Genomic DNA, 17,414 nt, shown 5'->3' with positions numbered 1-17,414 from the left:
ATTTTATAGGCAGACAATGCTACGCGGCAGACCAATCCGAAACTCATCTCTTGGCATGTCCAGCCCATTCATTATCTCAGCCAATCATGGCTTGCGGAAAGGTTGCTGTCGTCTTCTGTGGCTAAACCAAAATGGCTCGTAATTTAACAACTTTATTCGTATTTACAGATGGCATTGAAGTTTGTTATTAAGGCACGTGAAAGTTCAAATGTTGAAGGCATTTCTGCAAAAAAAACTAATTTTGATAAAAAGAAATACAAATAAACGTTAAAACGCCTCTCCAGTGAAGTCGTGACTTGCGACATACACCTAGTTTCCTGAAACAAGTCACAAATCCTAATAAGCTGCTTATGTGGCTATCATAAAGAACTACAAATGCCATGATGAGACTGCTGAATTGAGGCAAAGGTAACAATTCCCTAAAATGACATTGGAGGCGGCTTATGGTAGAGAAATGAACATTGAATTCTCTGGCAACGGCTCTGGTGGACATTTCTGCAGTCAGCTTGCCAACGTGGACTAAGATGGCGCCGACAGACATGGCAGCTCTGCTTCTAGCTCTGAAGCAAATTTGCAGTATTTTTGTTTGTTATTTCTTACACTATCACAGAATGTCGGAAATAACTTTTGGAAAACAGAGTGGCGGTAACTCGCCAGCATTACGATCAGGAATATGACTTTTCTGAATTGGATCCTTTGTTTGCACCTCCCAGGGCAATTTAACTTATCCCAGAGGCTGCTCCAAGACACCGCAGGTAGAGAAGAGGTATTCGGAATGGACTTCTAGTCCGACTCAGGAGGCGGGCACACCATTCACCGCTTCGGAGTAGATCACTCGCTCATGTTCAGTCTCTGGACAATAAAGTAGACGAGCTCAGGGCGAGGATCTCCTTCCAGAGAGACATCAGGGACTGTAAGATACTCCGTTTCACCGATTTCATGACTCTCTCTGGGTATACTGTCCCCGTCCATACAGCCAGCTGGGTTCTCAGTACATTGTGCAGACAGGAATCAAGAACTCTCCGGGAAGAAGGGTGGTGGTGTATGTTTCATGATTTACCATGGTGTGATTGTGATAACAGACATTAACTCAGGTCCTTTTGTTCACCCGACCTAGAATACCTCACAATCAAATGCCGACCGTATTACCTCCCAATATAATTATCTTCGGTTATAGTCAAAGACTTGTGTATTCCCCCTCAAGCCGATACCACGACAACTCTCAAAGAACTGCACTGCACTTTATGCACACTGGAAACCACATATCCTGAGGCTGCATTTATTGTAGCTGGGGATTTTAACAAAGCACATTTGAGGAAAACCGTACCGAAGTTCTATCAACACATTGACTGTTGTACTCGCAGTGGAAAAACACTCAAACCATCTTTGAAATGCAAGAAAAAGGCCATAATGTATTATTCCAGCCCAGGTGCAATTTAGATACTGGCCGCAGTTTGGCCGGGCGGCCAGCTCTAGGAAGAGTCTTGGTGGTTCCTAACTTATTCGATTTAAGAATGATGGAGGCCACGGCGTTCTTGGGGACTGTCACGTTCTGACCTTTATTTCCTTTGTTTTGTCGTTATTTAGTATGGTCAGGCGTGAGTTGGGGTGGGCAGTCTATGTTTGTTTTTGGGATTTCTATGTTTCGGCCTAGTGTGGTTCTCAATCAGAGGCAGGTGTCATTAGTTGTCTCTGATTGAGAATTGTACTTAGGTAGCCTGGGTTTCACTGTTTGTTTGTGGGTGATTGTCTATGTTAGTTGCTTGTGTCAGCACAGTTCTCATTATAGCATCACGGTCGTTATTTCATTTATTGTTTTGTGTAGTTTGTATTCAGTGTTCAGTGCTTTCTTTCATCATGAACACATACCGCGCTGCATTTTGGTCCGCTTCATACGACGATCGTGACGGGGACCTTCAATGTTGCAGACATTTTTTTGGTACCCTTCTCCAGATTATGTGCTTCGACACAATCGCGTCTCTGAGCTCTACGGACAATTCATTCGACCTCGTGACTTGTCTTTTGCTCTGACATGCACTATCAACTGTGGGACATTTTGTATAGACCGATATGGCCTTCCAAATCATGTCCAATCAGTTGAATTTACCACAGGTGGACTCCAAGTTGTAGAAACATCTCAAGGATGTTCAATGGAAACAGGATGGACCTGAGCTCAATTTCAAGGCTCATTGCAAAAGGTCTGAATAGTTACTTAAATAATGTATTTGTAAAAATGAGTTTTCACTTCATTATTATGGGGTATTGTGACATCATTATGGGGGTATTGTGATGTCATTGTGGGGGTATTGTGATGTCATTGGGGGGTATTGTGATGTCATTGGGGGGTATTGTGACGTCATTATGGGGTATTGTGACATCACTATGGGGTATTGTGTGAAGGTTGAAGAAAAAATATATTACTTTATCCGTTTTAGAATAAGGCTGTAACGTAACAAAAGTGAAGTGTTCTGAATACTTTCCGAATGCCTCTGTAGGTACATATTAGGAGCAATGCAACCAGACACTTCCCAGGTGGCATTGTGTCTGTTGAATGGCCTGACATGTGGCAGTCCAGTTCTGTGGTGTCTCTGTCTATAGTAACTGCCAGAGGGGAGAACCGATGGTGGATTGGGCCTATCGAGGCCTGGCCTGCTTCTTAGTGCCCTGCTGGGATTCCCAAGCATTTGTTTTTCTTCACTTCACACAGACATGTCAAAGTATTTCATTTTTTATTTATTTTTTGCATCCAATCATATTATATAAGAGTTCCTCACAGAATTTAAAATCTTTCCAACACTTCCCCCCTCAATTTCAGCTTCATACTATTGCATAGCTGTCCCCTTCATACTTTCCTTGTCAATTCATTATCTTACAGCCTACTTCCAGGAAAGCCCCGTTTTTAGTTTAAAAAACAGCATTTGCTTGTGTCTGACATACGCTGGTGTCTTTGATAGACGGGTGTTTTTGCAGGATGTGCTTGTGTTTAATTCGCTGGTTCTCTCTATAGGCCAATATGTGCGTTAAGTAAGTTTCCTAAAGTTTCCTGACTGGACTCTCTCTTAATAAGAATCAAACGCACCTGTCGTGATTTAGTCTTGTAAAAAGCCTGTTTTCCGTAGCTTAGGCTATATTAGTTACTTCGTTATGGCTTCCTCTCTTTTGAAGAAAATATGTCCATGTCACCGCCATCGAAGCAGCAAGGTTTTGGACGGTATGCGAATATTCAGTGGGAAGTGGGAGGAAAAACCCTGTCTGACATCGTTTGAATGGTTTTGTGCGTCGAAATCGGATCAGTGTGAGAACAGTTTTACATGCAGAAAAGCAATCAGCCTAGGAGTTAGGCACAAGTTAGGCACATATCTGTTTTTGGACTTGTTGTTGTCGTCGATACGAAGATGGGACAGATCCTCTCCAACTTGACATTTCTTTATTTTTATTTTTTTTTAAAAGATTTATAAGTAACAACCTAAACAATCATAATGCCATGATAATAACTGTGTAATGGCTTAAGTTAAAAAAAATAATAATTAAGAATCCATATCCATGTAAACAAGTGAACCAACGGACTTGTGATCTGCCTGGCCAGTTAGAATAACTTCCAACACCATCACAGCCCTAGTATGGAAGAGGACACATGATGACAAGCTCATAGGTGTTCTCCACAATGACCCAGCACACCATGACACTCGTTGACAAGAAATACAATCAACTTACTGTGCCTTCACATGTGATTGGAGAATAACAATTCCTATGTCAATGTCATCCTGGAATCTCCCAGAACAGAGGATTTGCCACGAGCCTCTATCTCTCTGCAGCAGAGATTCACCCCATGCTCATTCACATAGCAGTACGCCCAGTTCACATGCACCACACAGGAACACTCACGCTCTCCACAGCAGCCACTGTAATATCGCACAATGCCTTTTTCTTTTCATTCTCTGAATGTTTTAGAGCTGCAGATGTTTGATTTACTAAACCTACCCCTCTGAACTAAAGCTTTAGCTTGGTAAGTCTTCAGGTCTGAGACATGGTCCCAACCCCTTCCTCTGGTTAGGATGGATGGAAGGATGGATGGATGGAAGGATGGATGGAAGGATGGATGGATGGAAGGATGGATGGATGGATGGATGGATGGTTGACCAGGCAGTTTGAATGGCTGGCTGGCTGGACTGATGGTTGACCAGGCAGTTTGAATGGCTGGCTGGCTGGCTGGCTGGACTGATAGTTGACCAGGCAGTTTGAATGGCTGGCTGGCTGGACTGATGGATTGACCAGGCAGTTTGAATGGCTGGCTGGACTGATGGTTGACCAGGCAGTTTGAATGGCTGGCTGGCTGGACTGATGGATTGACCAGGCAGTTTGAATGGCTGGCTAGCTGGACTGATGGATTGACCAGGCAGTTTGAATGGCTGGCTGGCTGGACTGATGGTTGACCAGGCAGTTTGAATGGCTGGCTGGCTGCACTGATGGTTGACCAGGCAGTTTGAATGGCTGGCTGGCTGGACTGATGGATTGACCAGGCAGTTTGAATGGCTGGCTGGCTGCACTGATGGTTGACCAGGCAGTTTGAATGGCTGGCTGGCTGGACTGATGGATTGACCAGGCAGTTTGAATGGCTGGCTGGACTGATGGATTGACCAGGCAGTTTGAATGGCTGGCTGGCAGGACTGATGGTTGACCAGGCAGTTTGAATGGCTGGCTGGCTGGACTGATAGTTGACCAGGCAGTTTGAATGGCTGGCTGGCTGACTGAACTGATAGTTGACCAGGCAGTTTGAATGGCTGGCTGGCTGGACTGATGGTTGACCAGGCAGTTTGAATGGCTGTCTGGATGGACTGATGGTTGACCAGGCAGTTTGAATGGCTGGCTGGCTGGCTGGCTGGACTGATAGTTGACCAGGCAGTTTGAATGGCTGGCTGGCTGGACTGATGGATTGACCAGGCAGTTTGAATGGCTGGCTGGACTGATGGTTGACCAGGCAGTTTGAATGGCTGGCTGGCTGGACTGATGGATTGACCAGGCAGTTTGAATGGCTGGCTAGCTGGACTGATGGATTGACCAGGCAGTTTGAATGGCTGGCTGGCTGGACTGATGGTTGACCAGGCAGTTTGAATGGCTGGCTGGCTGCACTGATGGTTGACCAGGCAGTTTGAATGGCTGGCTGGCTGGACTGATGGATTGACCAGGCAGTTTGAATGGCTGGCTGCACTGATGGTTGACCAGGCAGTTTGAATGGCTGGCTGGCTGGACTGATGGATTGACCAGGCAGTTTGAATGGCTGGCTGGACTGATGGATTGACCAGGCAGTTTGAATGGCTGGCTGGCAGGACTGATGGTTGACCAGGCAGTTTGAATGGCTGGCTGGCTGGACTGATAGTTGACCAGGCAGTTTGAATGGCTGGCTGGCTGACTGAACTGATAGTTGACCAGGCAGTTTGAATGGCTGGCTGGCTGGACTGATGGTTGACCAGGCAGTTTGAATGGCTGTCTGGATGGACTGATGGTTGACCAGGCAGTTTGAATGGCTGGCTGGCTGGCTGGACTGATGGATTGACCAGGCAGTTTGAATGGCTGGCTGGACTGATGGTTGACCAGGCAGTTTGAATGGCTGTCTGGCTGGACTGATAGTTGACCAGGCAGTTTGAATGGCTGGCTGGCTGGCTGGACTGATGGTTGACCAGGCAGTTTGAATGGCTGGCTGGCTGGACTGATGGATTGACCAGGCAGTTTGAATGGCTGTCTGGCTGGACTGATGGTTGACCAGGCAGTTTGAATGGCTGTCTGGCTGGACTGATAGTTGACCAGGCAGTTTGAATGGCTGGCTGGCTGGCTGGACTGATGGTTGACCAGGCAGTTTGAATGGCTGGCTGGACTGATGGTTGACCAGGCAGTTTGAATGGCTGGCTGGACTGATGGTTGACCAGGCAGTTTGAATGGCTGGCTGGACTGATGATTGACCAGGCAGTTTGAATGGCTGGCTGGCTGGACTGATGGATTGACCAGGCAGTTTGAATGGCTGTCTGGCTGGACTGATGGTTGACCAGGCAGTTTGAATGGCTGTCTGGCTGGACTGATAGTTGACCAGGCAGTTTGAATGGCTGGCTGGCTGGCTGGACTGATGGTTGACCAGGCAGTTTGAATGGCTGGCTGGACTGATGGTTGACCAGGCAGTTTGAATGGCTGGCTGGACTGATGGTTGACCAGGCAGTTTGAATGGCTGACTGGCTGGCTGGACTGATGGATTGACCAGGCAGTTTGAATGGCTGGCTGGCTGGCTGGACTGATGGTTGACCAGGCAGTTTGAATGGCTGGCTGGCTGGCTGGACTGATGGTTGACTAGGCAGTTTGAATGGCTGGCTGGCTGGACTGATGGTTGACCAGGCAGTTTGAATGGCTGGCTTGCTGGCTGGCTGGACTGATGGTTGACCAGGCAGTTTGAATGGCTGGCTGGCTGGCTGGCTGGACTGATGGTTGACCAGGCAGTTTGAATGGCTGGCTGGCTGGCTGGACTGATAGTTGACCAGGCAGTTTGAATGGCTGGCTGGCTGGCTGGACTGATTGTTGACCAGGCAGTTTGAATGGCTGGCTGGACTGATGGTTGACCAGGCAGTTTGAATGGCTGGCTGGACTGATGATTGACCAGGCAGTTTGAATGGCTGACTGGCTGGACTGATGGATTGACCAGGCAGTTTGAATGGCTGGCTGGCTGGACTGATGGTTGACCAGGCAGTTTGAATGGCTGGCTGGACTAATGGTTGACCAGGCAGTTTGAATGGCTGGCTGGCTGGCTGGACTGACGGTTGACCAGGCAGTTTGAATGGCTGGCTGGCTGGACTGATGGTTGACCAGGCAGTTTGAATGGCTGACTGGCTGGCTGGACTGATGGTTGACCAGGCAGTTTGAATGGCTGGCTGGACTGATGGTTGACCAGGCAGTTTGAATGGCTGACTGAAAGAATGTACGGACGAACTGACCAGGCAGTTTTGGTAAAGATGCTATGTCATCTTTATCTCGTGATTCTGCAAAGTCACTCTTAGCTCGACGACATGTGTGATAGTCGATGTGTGTTTATAGTGTACTAGTCTCAGGGACCTGAGAATACCTGAGTGGACATATGGTCCTTCTCTGCTCCCCCTCTCCCCCTCAATTTATCGAAATTGGGTCAAATTCTGTGTAATCTGAGGGAAATGTGTGTCTCTAATATGGTCATGCATTGGGCAGGAGGTTAGGAAGTGCAGTTCAGTTTCCACCTCATTTTGTGGGCAGTGAGCACATCAAAGCTTTCCTTAAGTTTGGGTCAGTCACAGTGGTCAGGTCTTCTGCCGCTGTGTACTCTCTGTTTAGGACCAAATAGCATTCAAGTTTGCTCAGTTTTTTTTTGTTAATTATTTGACACATTGGAAATGATTATCTTTTAGTTTTCTCATGATTTGGTTGGTTCTAATTGTGTTGCTTTCCTGGGGTTCTGTGGGGTCTAATTGTGTTGCTGTCATGGGACTCTGTGGGGTCTGTTTGTGTTTGTGAACAGAGCCCCAGGACCAGCTTGCTTAGGGGACTCTTCTCCAGGTTCATGTCTCTGTAGGTGATGGCTTTGTTATGGAAGATTTGGGAATCACTTCTTTTTAGGTGGTTGTAGAATTTAACGGTTCTTTTCTGGATTTTGATCATTAGTGGGTATCGGCCTAATTCTGCTCTGCATGCATTATTTGGTGTTTTACGTTGTACATGGAGGATATTTTTGCAGAATTATGCGTGCAGAGTCTCAATTTGGTGTTTGTCCCATTTTGTGAAGTCTTGGTTGCGGACCCCAGACCTCACAACTGTAAAGGGCAATGGGCTCTATGACTGATTCAAGTATTTTTAGCCAAATCCTAATTGGTATGTTGAAATTTATGTTCCTTTTGATGGCATAGAATGCCCTTCTTGCCCTGTCTCTCAGATCGTTCACAGCTTTGTGGAAGTTACCTGTGGCGCTGATGTTTAGGCCAAGGTATGTATAGTTTTTTGTGTGCTCTAGGGCAACAGTGTCTAGATGGAATTTGTATTTGTGGTCCTGGCGACTGGACCTTTTTTGGAACACCATTATTTTGGTCTTACTGAGATTCACTGTCAGGGCCCAGGTCTGACAGAATCTGTGCAGAAGATCTAGGTGCTGCTGTAGGCCCTGTTTGGTTGGTGACAGAAGCATCAGATCAGAGCACCAGACCTCTCTCTCTCTCTCCCTCTCTGTTTGGGGTTACCTGGCTCGCCCCTCTCTCTCTCTCTGTTTGGGGTTACCTGGCTCCCCCCCTCTCTCTCTCTGTTTGGGGTTACCTGGCTCCCCCCTCTCTATGTCCCTCTGTCCATCTGTCTGACTGACTAAAATTGGACTAACAGCAGTCAGTATCTCTCCCTGGGACAGAGAACCATTTTTGCTACAGTCATGGTCTGCCAACACAAGCATTCCAGACACAAAACTCCCTCCGCGTGAGATCAAATCCCTATCTCTCTCACACACGCAAGAAAACTAAGCTTCACAGAACTCTATAACCTTACTACTGTCTGTGTGTGTGAGAGAGTGACTCAGTATTAAGTGTCTCTTCTCTCTGCCCTATAGGTGGCGTTGTTGGGGATAGACATTGCCGGGGCGTTCGTCGATCGCCTGGGGGAACACTTTAGAGGATACCTGGGAACAGGTGAGCTACTGTCTCTGTCTCTCCATCCTCTTCTGTAATCAGGCTGCAAATAGTCTGGCTCACTCTAGGACTATCCCATCTAACCCCTTAACCACATTCCCTTACTGCCCTCATTGGCTGCTCCTGTCTGCCTTGTGGTGTGTGTTGTACTTGTCCTGTCAGACTACTGCTGCAGGTGTCACCAGTTGTCATACTCACCCAGGCTGGCCCTTGAGAGAGACACACACACACACACACACACACACACACACACACACACACCCCTCCCTACAGTACAGCTCTAGGAGGAGACCTTCTGTCGGGTTCCAAAGGGAAACAAACAGTCTGTGACATCGCCTGAATCCAACTGTCTGAAAACTCTCCACTTCTCCACTCTACTTCGCCTCTCCACTCCGCCTCTCCACTCCACTTCTCCACTCCACTTCTCCACTCCACTTCTCCACTCTGCCTCTCCACTCCACTTCTCCACTTCTCCTCTCCACTTCTCCACTTCTCCACTCCGCCTCCACTTCTCCACTCCACTTCTCCACTCCGCCTCTCCACTCCTCCACTCCGCCTCCCCTCTCCACTCCACTTCTCCACTCCACTTCTCCTCTCCACTCCACCGCTCCACTTCTCCACTCCGCCTCCCCTCTCCACCCCACTTCTCCACTCCGCCTCTCCACTCCGCCTCTCCTCTCCACTTCTCCACTCCTCCACTCCACTTCTCCACTCCACTTCTCCACTCCACTTCTCCACTCCACCGCTCCACTTCTCCACTCCACTCCACCTCCCCTCTCCACTCCACTTCTCCACCCCGCCTCTCCACTCCACTTCTCCACTCCGCCTCTCCTCTCCACTTCTCCACTCCTCCACTCCGCTTCTCCACTCCGCCTCTCCACTCCGCCTCTCCACTCCGCCTCTCCACTCTGCCTCTCCACTCCACTTTTCCACTCCGCCTCTCCACTCCGCCTCTCCACTCCGCTTCTCCACTCCACTTATACACTCCGCTACTCCGCCTCTCCACTCCACCTCTCCACTCCGCCTCTCCACTCCGCTTCTCCACTCCGCTTCTCCACTCCGCTTCTCCACTCCGCTTCTCCACTCCGCTTCTCCACTCCACTTCTCTGCATCTCCGCTTCTCCACTCCGCTTCTCCACTCCGCCTCTCCACTCCGCCTCTCCACTCCGCCTCTCCACTCCGCCTCTCCACTCCGCCTCTCCACTCCGCCCCACTTCTCCACTCCACCTCTCCACTCCGCCTCTCCACTCCACTCCGCCTCTCCACTCCAATCCGCCTCTCCACTCTGCCACTACACTCCACTCCGCCTCTCCACTCCACTGTGCCTCTCCACTCCATCTCTCCACTCCGCCACTCCACTCCGCCTCTACACTCCACCACTCCACTCCGCCTCTCCACTCCACTCCGCCTCTCCACTCCACTCCGCCTCTCCACCCACTCCGCCTCCACTCCACTCCGCCTCCACCCACTCCGCCTCCACCCACTCCGCCTCTCCACTCCACTCCGCCTCCACTCCACTCCGCCTCCACTCCACTCCGCTCTCCACTCCACTCTGCCTCTCCACTCCACTCTGCCTCTCCACCCACTCCGCCCTCCACCCACTCCGCCTCCACCCACTCCGCTCTCCACTCCACTCTGCCTCTCCACCCACTCCGCTCTCCACCCACTCCGCCTCTCCACTCCACTCCGCCTCTCCACTCCACTCCGCCTCTCCACTCCACTCCGCCTCTCCACTCCACTCCGCCTCTCCACTCCACTCCGCCTCTCCACTCCACTCCGCCTCTCCACTCCACTCTGCCTCTCCACTCTGCCTCTCCACTCTGCCTCTCCACTCTGCCTCTCCACTCTGCCTCTCCACTCTGCCTCTCCACTCTGCCTCTCCACTCTGCCTCTCCACTCCGCCTCTCCACTTCTCCACTCCACTTCTCCACTCCGCCTCCACTCCACTTCTCCACCCTTCTCCACTTCTCCTCGCCTCTCCAATTCTCCTCTCCACTTCTCCACTCCTCTCCTCTCGTTTCTCTGTCGACACAGAGGAGGATGAGATGAGATCATAGTGATTAATGAGTGTCATTCTTGATCTACACATAATTGACTCTCCTCACTCGCTGTGTGTGTGTGTTACTGTTCTTCTCTCCCATCTGTTGTTGATGATTTTCTGAGGCCATCTTGTTCTGTGAGGGGGTTTGTCCGGGAGGAAGTGAAACAGCTGTTTTCTGAAGAGGGGGAACACCACAATTCACACACATTCACATGTCTGTGTTTGATGATGACGTGTGTCTCTGCTACAATGCCCACTGTCGCTGTGTGTTGGACCTCTATTGTCCCTGTTGCCTAGGAAACCAACTGTTGTGGTAGCAACAACCCCCCCCCCCGCCTCCACACACACAGGCATTCCTCCCCGAAAACATCAGCTGGGGAGTGACAGGGTGATGTCATCCTACTGCAACCTTCCTCGCCGTGTGTGTGTGTGTGTGTGTGTGTGTGTGTGTGTGTGTGTGTGTGTGTGTGTGTGTGTGTGTGTGTGTGTGGTTCGAAGGGGAAATCGGAGGATTACTTAAAGCCGTAGCAGAGAAACTAGTGTCTCCTAAGGTTGTAAACTCTTGTCTGTTACCAAGACGTCTGTGTGAACTCTGACCCACCGTCTCGGTCCGGGAACCTCTCTACTACCAACGTTTCATTATGGATCCAAGTCAACTATTCTAACGTGTGTGTCCCCTCCCTCCTCCAGTGGTCCCAGCCCTCGTGGACAGGTTGGGGGACAGTAAGGACCAGGTCAGAGAACAGAGTCAGAGTCTTATCCTCCGCTGTATGGAAGTGACCGCATCGCCTATGGTGAGAGACACACACACACACATACCCAGCCAGCCAGCCAGCCAGGGCCTGACCATCCACTGATCCACTGCGTGTGTGTGTTTCTGTGTTTGTGAGCGTATGTGTGTGTTGAGTGAGATATATATATATATATATATATACACACACACACACACACACACACACACACACACACACACACACACACACACACACACGCATGGCACGTACGTCATACTCTCTCACAAACACACACACACACACTGCCTCACCCATGTTGAGCTAGATCCTGCCTCTTCCTGTAGTCCAGGACTAGTATATACCGTCTCAGACCTGGAGGAGCCTCTGCTGCTCATAGATCTGCTAACAGAACTGGGCGAGGTGACGTCCTCACAGCCTGGCTATGTGACATTATAACCAGATTACAACAAACTGGCTGTAATGTCATGAGGATATTTCCCCAGCTGTGCATGCTGGGTAAGGGAGTTGAGGAATAGAACTGTGAGAAACTCACCTCAGAGAGAACATCCAAACCCCCCAGGCTCTACCGCCTTTTAGTAATCCATCATTCACCACAGTTGACTAGATTAACACAGACAGTACCAGGATAGCAGCACCACAGTTGACTAGATTAACACAGACAGTATCTGGATAGCAGCACCACAGTTGACTAGATTAACACAGACAGTATCAGGTTCGCAGCATCACAGTTGACTAGATTAACACAGACAGTACCAGGTTTGCAGCACCACAGTTGACTAGATTAACACAGACAGTACCAGGATAGCAGCACCACAGTTGACTAGATTAACACAGACAGTATCTGGATCGCAGCTCCCTCTTCTGGACATAACCTGAACTGCAAATGACAGTGCAAAAACACACACACACACACACACACACACACACACACACACACACACACACACACACACACACACACACACACACACACCACAGACTGTAACCTCCTTTATAAACAGTAATCTGCTGAGCCCCCTGCAGTTTCCCTCTCACAGACTTCTTGTCTCTGCCTCTTACTTTCTTTCAGGGCTTTGTTGTCATGAGAAACATATGTTAACATTACCAAAGCAAGTGAAATACATAATAAACAAAAGTGAAATAAACAAAATATGAACAGTAAACATTACACTCACAGAAGTTCCAAAAGAATAAAGACATTTCAAATGTCATATTATGTAAATATACAGTGTTGTAACGATGTGCAAATAGTTAAAGAACAAAAGAGAAAATAAATAAACATAAATATGGGTTGTATTTACAATGGTGTTTGTTCTTCACTGGTTGACCTTTTCTTGTGGCAACAGGTCACAAAGTCTTGCTGCTGTTATGGCACACTGTGGTATTTCACCCAGTAGATATGGGAGTTTATCAAATATTTTTTTGTTTTCAAATTCTTTGTGGGTCTGTGTCATCTGAGGGAAATATGTGTCTCTAATATGGTCATACATTTGTCAGGAGGTTAGGAAGTGCAACTCAGTTTCCACCTCATTTTGTGGGCAGTGAGCACATAGCCTGTCTTCTCTTGAGAGCCATGTCTGCCCACGGCGGCCTTTCTCATTAGCAAGGCTATGTTCACTGAGTCTGTACATAGTCAAAGCTTTCCTTAAGTTTGGGTCAGTCACAGTGGTCAGGTCTTCTGCCACTGTGTACTCTCTGTTTAGGGCCAAATAGCATTCTAGTTTGCTCTGTTTTTTGTTAATTATTTCCAATGTGTCAAGTAATTCTCTTTTTGTTTTCTCGTGATTTGGTTGCATCTAATTGTGTTGCTGTCCTGGGGCTCTGTGGGGTCTGTTTGTGAACAGAGCCCCAGGACCAGCTTGCCTTGTCTCTCAGATTGTTCACAGCTTTGTGGAAGTTACCTGTGGCGCTGATGTTTAGGCCAAAGTATGTATAGTTTTTTGTGGGCTCCAGGGCAACAGTGATAGATAGAATTTGTATTTGTTGTCCTGGCAACTGGACCTTTTTTTAGAACACCATTAGTTTTGTCTTACTGATATTCACTGTCAGGGCCCCAGGTCTGTCAGGGGCCCCAGGTCTGTCAGGGGCCCCAGGTCTGTCAGGGGCCCCAGGTCTGTCAGGGGCCCCAGGTCTGTCAGGGGCCCCAGGTCTGTCAGGGCCCCAGGTCTGTCAGGGCCCCAGGTCTGTCAGAATCTGTGCAGAAGATCTAGGTGCTGCTGTAGGCCCTCCTTGGTTGGTGACAGAAGCACCAGATCATCAGCAAACAGTAGACATTTGACTTCAGATTCTAGTAGGGTGAGGACAGGTGCTGCAGACTGTTCTAGTGGCCTCCCCAGTTCGTTGATATATATGTTGAAGAGGGTGGGGCTTAAGCTGCATCCCTGTCTCACCCCACAGCCCTGTGTATTTTTTGTTGTTGCAATTTGAACTGCTCACTTGTTGTTTGCGTACATGGATTTTTTTAATGGTGTATGTTTCTTCCTCCAACACCACTTTCCATCAATTTGTAAAGTATGCCCTCGTGTGGTAATTTGTAAAGCAGGCCCTCGTGTGGTAATTTGTAAAGCAGGCCCTCGTGTGGTAATTTGTAAAGCAGGCCCTCGTGTGGTAATTTGTAAAGCAGGCCCTCGTGTGGTAATTTGTAAAGCAGGCCCTCGTGTGGTAATTTGTAAAGCAGGCCCTCGTGTGGTAATTTGTAAAGCAGGCCCTCGTGTGGTAATTTGTAAAGCAGGCCCTCGTGTGGTAATTTGTAAAGCAGGCCCTCGTGTGGTAATTTGTAAAGTAGGCCCTCGTGTGGTAATTTGTAAAGTAGGCCCTCGTGTGGTAATTTGTAAAGTAGACCCTCGTACGGTAATTTGTAAAGCAGACCCTCGTACGGTCATTTGTAAAGCAGGCCCTCGTGTGGTAATTTGTAAAGCAGGCCCTCGTACGGTCATTTGTAAAGCAGGAAGCGTACGGTCATTTGTAAAGCAGGCCCTCGTACGGTCATTTGGCAAAACGCCAATTTGACATTTGCTCAGTACCATTGTTTTCGTTGAATAAATATTCAAGTCTGTTAATGATAATGCAGAGGATTTTCCCTAGGCTGTTGACGCATATCCCACTGTAGTTATTGGGGTCAAATTTGTCTCCCACTTTTGTGGATTGGGGTGATCAGTCCTTGGTTCCAAATAATATCTTTCTCTTCTCTCTCTCTCTGTCTTTCTCGCTCTCAACCTGTAGTATGTGTGGGAGAGGTTGCTTCCTGGTTTTAAACATAAGAACTTCCGCAGCAGAGAGGGGGTGTGTCTGGTTCTCTGCGCCACGCTCAACACGTGAGTACTTCCTCTTTCACCATCGATCACTTCCATAGGTCACAGGTCATACGGAGAGTGAGACCACTGATTTCCCCGTACTGCTGCATTACATGGAACATGTGTTTTTCTTGAGGGGGAGGGACAGACGCACCATAGAGTTCGATAGAGGACTCTATTGCCCAAAAGCCTGTTTAAACGTTCACATTTTTTTTAAATGTTGTCAACTGGGTGGGACTTCCTATAGGTCATCAGGAGGGATCAGCCAATTTAATTATAGTTGTGAGCAATGATGTCATTACTCCAGGTGGTAGTAAATCACTGTCCTTGACTTTATACCTGTTCAAACAACCCTCCAGGTGGTAGTAAATCACTGTCCTTGACTTTATACCTGTTCAAACAACCCTCCAGGTGGTAGTAAATCACTGTCCTTGACTTTATACCTGTTCAAACAACCCTCCAGGTGGTAGTAAATCACTGTCCTAGACTTTATACCTGTTCAAACAACCCTCCAGGTGGTAGTAAATCACTGTCCTAGACTTTATACCTGTTCAAACAACCCTCCAGGTGGTAATAAATCACTGTCCTTGACTTTATACCTGTTCAAACAACCCTCCGGGTGGTAATAAATCACTGTCCTTGACTTTATACCTGTTCAAACAACCCTCCAGGTGGTAGTAAATCACTGTCCTTGACTTTATACCTGTTCAAACAACCCTCCAGGTGGTAGTAAATCACTGTCCTTGACTTTATACCTGTTCAAACAACCCTCCAGGTGGTAGTAAATCACTGTCCTTGACTTTATACCTGTTCAAACAACCCTCCAGGTGGTAGTAAATCACTGTCCTTGACTTTATACCAGTCCAAACAACCCTCCGGGTGGTAGTAAATCACTGTCCTAGACTTTATACCTGTTCAAACAACCCTCCAGGTGGTAGTAAATCACTGTCCTTGACTTTATACCTGTTCAAACAACCCTCCGGGTGGTAGTAAATCACTGTCCTTGACTTTATACCAGTCCAAACAACCCTCCAGGTGGTAGTAAATCACTGTCCTAGACTTTATACCTGTTCAAACAACCCTCCAGGTGGTAGTAAATCACTGTCCTTGACTTTATACCAGTCCAAACAACCCTCCGGGTGGTAGTAAATCACTGTCCTAGACTTTATACCTGTTCAAACAACCCTCCAGGTGGTAGTAAATCACTGTCCTTGACTTTATACCTGTTCAAACAACCCTCCGGGTGGTAGTAAATCACTGTCCTTGACTTTATACCAGTCCAAACAACCCTCCAGGTGGCAGTGTGCACCCTTTCAGTTAGTTCACCAACTCATAGACATACTGGGTACCACATGAGGGAGGAGGATGTCTTCCCTGTAATGCACAGCATTGAGATTGCCTGCAATGACAACAAGCTCAGTCGGATGATGCTGTGACACACCGTCCCAGAGTCTCCACCTCCAAATCGATCCCGCTCCAGGGTACAGGTCTCAGTGTAATGGTCATTTCTTTGACGATAGACGCGAATCCGACCATCACCCCTGGTGAGACAAAACCGTGACTCTTCAGTGAAGAGCACTTGTTGCCAGTCCTGTCTGGTCCAGCACGGCTGGCTCTTGGATGTACACAGAGAGCTAATATTAATAATATGCATGTCAATCTCTCCTGGCTGAAAGTACACTAATAAGTACACTTCATCACTGCTTGTATTTATGAGAGGTATTGACATGTTGAATGCACCGAGCTGTCTGTCTAAACTACTGGCACACAGCTCAGACACCCATGCATACCCCACAATACATGCCACCAGAGGTCTCTTCGCAGTCCCCAAGTCCAGAACAGACTATGGGAGGCTACCCACAGCTGCAGGTAGCCTGCTGATGACCGCCACAGCTGCAGGTAGCCTGCTGATGACAGCTGCAGGTAGCCTGCTGATGACCGCCACAGCTGCAGGTAGCCTGCTGATGACAGCCACAGCTGCAGGTAGCCTGCTGATGACAGCCACAGCTGCAGGTAGCCTGCTGATGACAGCTGCAGGTAGCCTAGAGAAGCCTATGTGGTGTGATCGCATGTGGGCCAGACTAAGCTGGCCATAGCCTAAAATAGGCCCATTTGTGTTCTGAGAGAATTTGATTTATACCTAGGCCTTTTTAATCCAATCTGATTGACTGGAATGAATCAAACAAGACAATAGTGATGACATACTGTATAAGTGTCTTTTAAATTCCCGATGGAAAGGTCAACATGATGCATCCCATTCAACCCTATTCGACCTGCCGTGATTGGGAGTCCCATAGGGCGGCACACAATTGGCCCAGCGTCGTCCGGGTTTGGCCTGTGTAGGCCGTCATTGTAAATAAGAATTTGTTCTTAACCGACTTGTTTAGTTAAATAAAGGTTAAGTAATTAATAAATACTGTTTAAAGGGTTTTCATCCTCTAGGGTCAGGAGTTTTTTTTCCAGGACTTTAAAAACACCTGATCTGATTTTAGAAAAAGAATCTGTTCCCATCAAAGCCCATATCAAACCATTTTTTACAGCTGGTTTGTTACTGTCGTACCCTACAACTAGGGTCCGGTTATGTTCGCCTACTACCAGACCAGGAAACACTCTGAAATCACCACACAATGTTACAAATGAGAAACATAAC

At 48.2% G+C, this 17,414-nt stretch overlaps 1 protein-coding gene across 16 annotated transcripts in view; it reads left to right on the top strand.

Moving 5' to 3' along the window:
- The window catches only part of LOC135549547 (CLIP-associating protein 2-like), a 152,072-nt gene that overhangs the window by 11,063 nt on the left and 123,595 nt on the right, over positions 1 to 17,414 (top strand). For all 16 annotated transcript variants that reach the window (XM_064979593.1, XM_064979605.1, XM_064979602.1 and 13 more), the window contains 3 exons: positions 8,597 to 8,675; positions 11,407 to 11,510; positions 14,694 to 14,785. In XM_064979593.1, coding sequence (XP_064835665.1) covers positions 8,597 to 8,675; positions 11,407 to 11,510; positions 14,694 to 14,785 — 275 coding nt within the window. The remainder of the gene's footprint in view (positions 1 to 8,596; positions 8,676 to 11,406; positions 11,511 to 14,693; positions 14,786 to 17,414) is intronic.

The sequence above is a fragment of the Oncorhynchus masou genome, chromosome 12, assembly GCF_036934945.1.
Source record: "Oncorhynchus masou masou isolate Uvic2021 chromosome 12, UVic_Omas_1.1, whole genome shotgun sequence".
Classification (NCBI taxonomy): domain Eukaryota; kingdom Metazoa; phylum Chordata; class Actinopteri; order Salmoniformes; family Salmonidae; genus Oncorhynchus; species Oncorhynchus masou.
Note: the sequence above shows the minus strand (reverse complement) of the source record. Positions and strands in the feature narration are given on the sequence as shown.